Source organism: Gossypium arboreum, chromosome 2 (assembly GCF_025698485.1).
Source record: "Gossypium arboreum isolate Shixiya-1 chromosome 2, ASM2569848v2, whole genome shotgun sequence".
NCBI classification, from domain to species: domain Eukaryota; kingdom Viridiplantae; phylum Streptophyta; class Magnoliopsida; order Malvales; family Malvaceae; genus Gossypium; species Gossypium arboreum.
Genome location: NC_069071.1, coordinates 21,407,641 through 21,411,628, shown reverse-complemented (window position 1 = coordinate 21,411,628; position 3,988 = coordinate 21,407,641). Strand labels below are relative to the sequence as shown.

Genomic DNA, 3,988 nt, shown 5'->3' with positions numbered 1-3,988 from the left:
AAATTTATGTTTGGTCATTTAATATCAAAAATTATAAAATAATCACTTAACTAGTTAAAATTTTCATTTAATTCGTTGAACTATTCAAACATTTTTATTTAAGTCACTAGGCTATTAAAGTTTTCTTATAAAAAAATCTAACTAGCGAACTCCAAGTAATGATTCGAATATTGATAGAGTACATCAATATCCATCGAGGAGTAAAAGAACATACTTTAAATCTAAATCAATCTGACGATAAATGTTAGAGATCAGAGAAGAAAGTTATTTAAAATTTGGTTTGCAGATTTATAATATTCAAAGTTGTTTCATGAAAAGCTTAACTGTGAAGATGAGAAAAAAAACTTTCGATTAGTGCAAGTAGTATAGATAAAAAATATCATACAACAATAATTTTGACAGTTCAATGACTCAAATAAAAATTTTTGAATAATTAAATAATTATTTTGTAATTTTTTAAAATTGATTGATCATAAACTTATTAAAAGTTTAGTGATATTAAATATAAATTAATGAAAGCTTTTCCTAAATGGAAAGAGTGGATGATTAAAATGTAGAAATATAAGGTGGAAATAGTAAATTTGAGGAGAATTAGAGGTATGATTTTGGTGAAAAGCCGATGACCTTTTTCTTTGGGACGTTGAAAAGAGAACAGGACCACCCCACCACCCAAAAACAAAAAGAAAAACGTTGGAACAATGAAAAAAAAGTGGAAAATATCTGGAATCCCCAGTTTTGATATTTTTATTCAAAAAAAAATTGCAACTTGTTTGATGTGTCGTGAGGACTGGATGGGATTTTCAATTTCCTACTTTTAAGTTTCTGTCCTCTCCTAATCTGCAAAATTTGTCCTCTTATTTAACCGCCATGCCACTGCCACTCCTTATACCCATTTCAAATTCTTTTTCACTCAGAAAGAAATTGTTTTCTTAGGATTTAGTTTGATATATTCTTTTTCTTTTTTAGTTACCCATTTGTTTCTCTGAGAACACAGTCTTCTCTTGCCAGCCACCTTATCTCTCTATCTATCTCCCTTCCTCTCTTTACCTTTCCCCCGTGTCTCTCTTAGGTTCTAAAAGATTTCAGGGCTTATCCTCTGGGGATTTCATTTCCCAGTTCTTTGAAAAGAGAACCTTAAGAGAGACATGGAAGCTGTTTTACAAACCAGATGTATGGAAGCTGTTTTACAAACCAGATGTCTTCTCTCATTGCCACCAAACCCAACCAGAGTGAGAGTCAGAAGCCTTTTGAACCCATCACAAGTCTTGAAGCAGAGGCTTTTTGCTTCAAAACCCTTAGGCCTTAGTGGTTTATCTCTATCTTATAAGGAAGTTCCAAGCTTTGTTGCCAAGCCAAATGGGTTGTCCCCAAAAGGGAAGAACTTCATTCGCAAGGCTGAGGCTGCTGCTGCTACTGATGACCAGCCTTTGTTTGGTGAAACTCAGAAACCTAAGTTCTTGGGTATTGAGCTTGTGACTCTTAAGAAAATTATCCCACTTGGCTTAATGTTCTTTTGTATCCTTTTCAATTATACAATCCTTAGGGATACAAAGGATGTATTGGTTGTGACAGCTAAAGGAAGCAGTGCTGAAATTATACCATTTTTAAAGACATGGGTTAATTTGCCTATGGCTATTGGGTTCATGTTGTTATACACAAAGCTGGCTAATGTGTTGCCAAAGAAGGCCCTTTTCTACACTGTCATTGTTCCTTTTATAGCCTTTTTTGGTGCATTTGGGTTCATGTTGTATCCTCTCAGCAATTACATTCACCCTGAAGCACTTGCTGATAAGCTTCTTGCAGTGGTTGGACCTAGATTTCTGGGTCCTCTTGCAATTTTGAGGATTTGGAGTTTCTGTTTGTTCTATGTCATGGCTGAACTTTGGGGCAGCGTGGTTATTTCTGTTCTCTTTTGGGGGTTTGCCAATCAGGTCATTTATCTGCATCTTTGTATATACATGAGATTTTCTCAGCTGAATTTTCCTATATCTTCATTTACCTACTGTGATTTTTTCTTGTGCAGATAACGACTGTAGATGAAGCAAAAAGATTCTATCCTCTGTTCGGACTTGGAGCCAATATTGCTCTTATTTTCTCAGGTCGAACTGTTAAGTACTTTTCTAATTTGAGGAAAAATTTGGGTCCCGGAGTTGATGGTTGGGCCATCTCCTTGAAGGGAATGATGAGCATTGTGGTATTAATGGGGCTGGCCATCTGTTTCCTTTACTGGTGGGTGAATAAGTTTGTTCCTCTTCCCACACGTAGTATGAAGAAGAAGGTAATTCCATGTCTGCCTTTTCATCATTTGCTCAACATTATGAGCATTAAAGTGTCTTTTGATTGCTATTAAATTTGGTCATTTAACTGCTTGGTTTGTATTCGTGATGGACCTTAATAACAATTACCCCTTTTTCAAAACATGACTGGCAGACAGGCTGGAATTGCTTTTGACTGCCTGAATAGCTCTTCTAAGATGCTGAAAGATGTTTGCAACTTATTTTAGTATTGTATGCATTAGAGTGAAGTTGTGAGGTCGAAACATGTATATGAGCCTGTGTTTCTTTTATTGTCAATCTTTTTGTAGGAAAAGCCTAAAATGGGAACAATGGAGAGCTTGAAATTCTTGGTGTCTTCCAAGTACATTCGGGATCTTGCTACTTTAGTGGTTGCATATGGTATTAGCATCAACCTTGTCGAAGTTACCTGGAAATCGAAGCTCAAAGCTCAGGTAAAAAATTATATGGTTTACGATTGTTAATCTGAAAGCTTAGTAAATGATGATTCTCTGTCCATATTGTAGTTTCCAAGTCCGAATGAGTACTCCTCCTTCATGGGTGATTTCTCAACTGCTACTGGGATAGCGACGTTTACTATGATGCTACTAAGTCAATTTATATTCGACAAATATGGATGGGGTGCTGCAGCCCAGATTACACCCACTGTCCTGCTTCTAACGGGAGTCGGTTTCTTTTCCTTGATATTATTTGGTGATCCACTTGGACTTACACTTGCAAAGTTCGGTATGACTCCACTTCTTGCAGCCGTTTATGTTGGTGCCATGCAAAACATTTTCAGCAAAAGTGCAAAGTACAGTTTGTTTGATCCGTGCAAAGAAATGGCATATATTCCGCTGGACGAGGATACCAAGGTTCGGAATCTTTACTCGCAAATCAGACTTTCCACATTATTTTAAAGAACTGATGATTTACTTGTAACTATGTTTAGGTTAAAGGGAAGGCCGCCATTGATGTTGTCTGCAATCCGTTGGGGAAGTCTGGGGGTGCTCTTATTCAGCAGTTTATGATCTTGACCTTCGGGTCTCTTGCAAGTTCAACCCCATACCTTGGAGGGATTCTACTGGTGATTGTTCTTGCATGGCTAGAAGCAGCCAAGTCCCTGGATACACAATTCACCGCATTGCGTCAGGAAGAAGAGCTCGAGAAAGAGATGGAAAGAGCAGCCGTTAAGATCCCAGTTGTGTCTGAAACTGGAAACGGCACCCTTGCCGGTGGCTCATTGCTAAACCAAGCAGCAGGTGACTCGACTGGAAGTACATCCAACTCCAAGCAATATTTAGAAAACTAGCAGCAGGAATAAGCAGCAGTTCTAGGTTACTGCTGGCTCTAAAATTTAAGTTTTTGTTATTATAGAAAGAATATGAGTATCTAAAACAGTACCCTGTAGAATTGCATTTGGATGAACATCAAGCAAAAGTGCAAACACCCTTCTATACGGATTCTTCAAATGCTGCTTATTTCTACTGATTTTACATTTTACTGATAAAAAATTCAGAACCCTAAATTGTATATTTTTACATATAATTTTATTTTTTAATAGTTTATATTTTTTATTTTTAAATGATTAAATTAAATTTTATCATTTTGAGGTGAAAGTGTAATTTTATTATTACTAGTTTAAAGATTTATAAACTATGGACTTAAATAAAAATGTTTCTATTTTAAAAGGGTCGAGGTTCTTGACAGCTTTT

The 3,988-nt window shown here is 36.2% G+C and overlaps 1 protein-coding gene across 1 annotated transcript; it reads left to right on the top strand.

Annotated features, from left to right (window-relative positions):
* The first annotated feature begins 611 nt into the window (after positions 1 to 611).
* Positions 612 to 3,745, top strand: LOC108460881 (plastidic ATP/ADP-transporter-like). The gene is made up of 5 exons (XM_017760574.2): positions 612 to 1,931; positions 2,024 to 2,278; positions 2,585 to 2,728; positions 2,801 to 3,148; positions 3,226 to 3,745. Exons 1-5 carry the CDS (start codon positions 1,146 to 1,148, stop codon positions 3,583 to 3,585), a joined length of 1,893 nt encoding a protein of 630 aa, XP_017616063.1. The 5' UTR covers positions 612 to 1,145; the 3' UTR covers positions 3,586 to 3,745.
* The last annotated feature ends 243 nt before the right edge of the window (positions 3,746 to 3,988 follow it).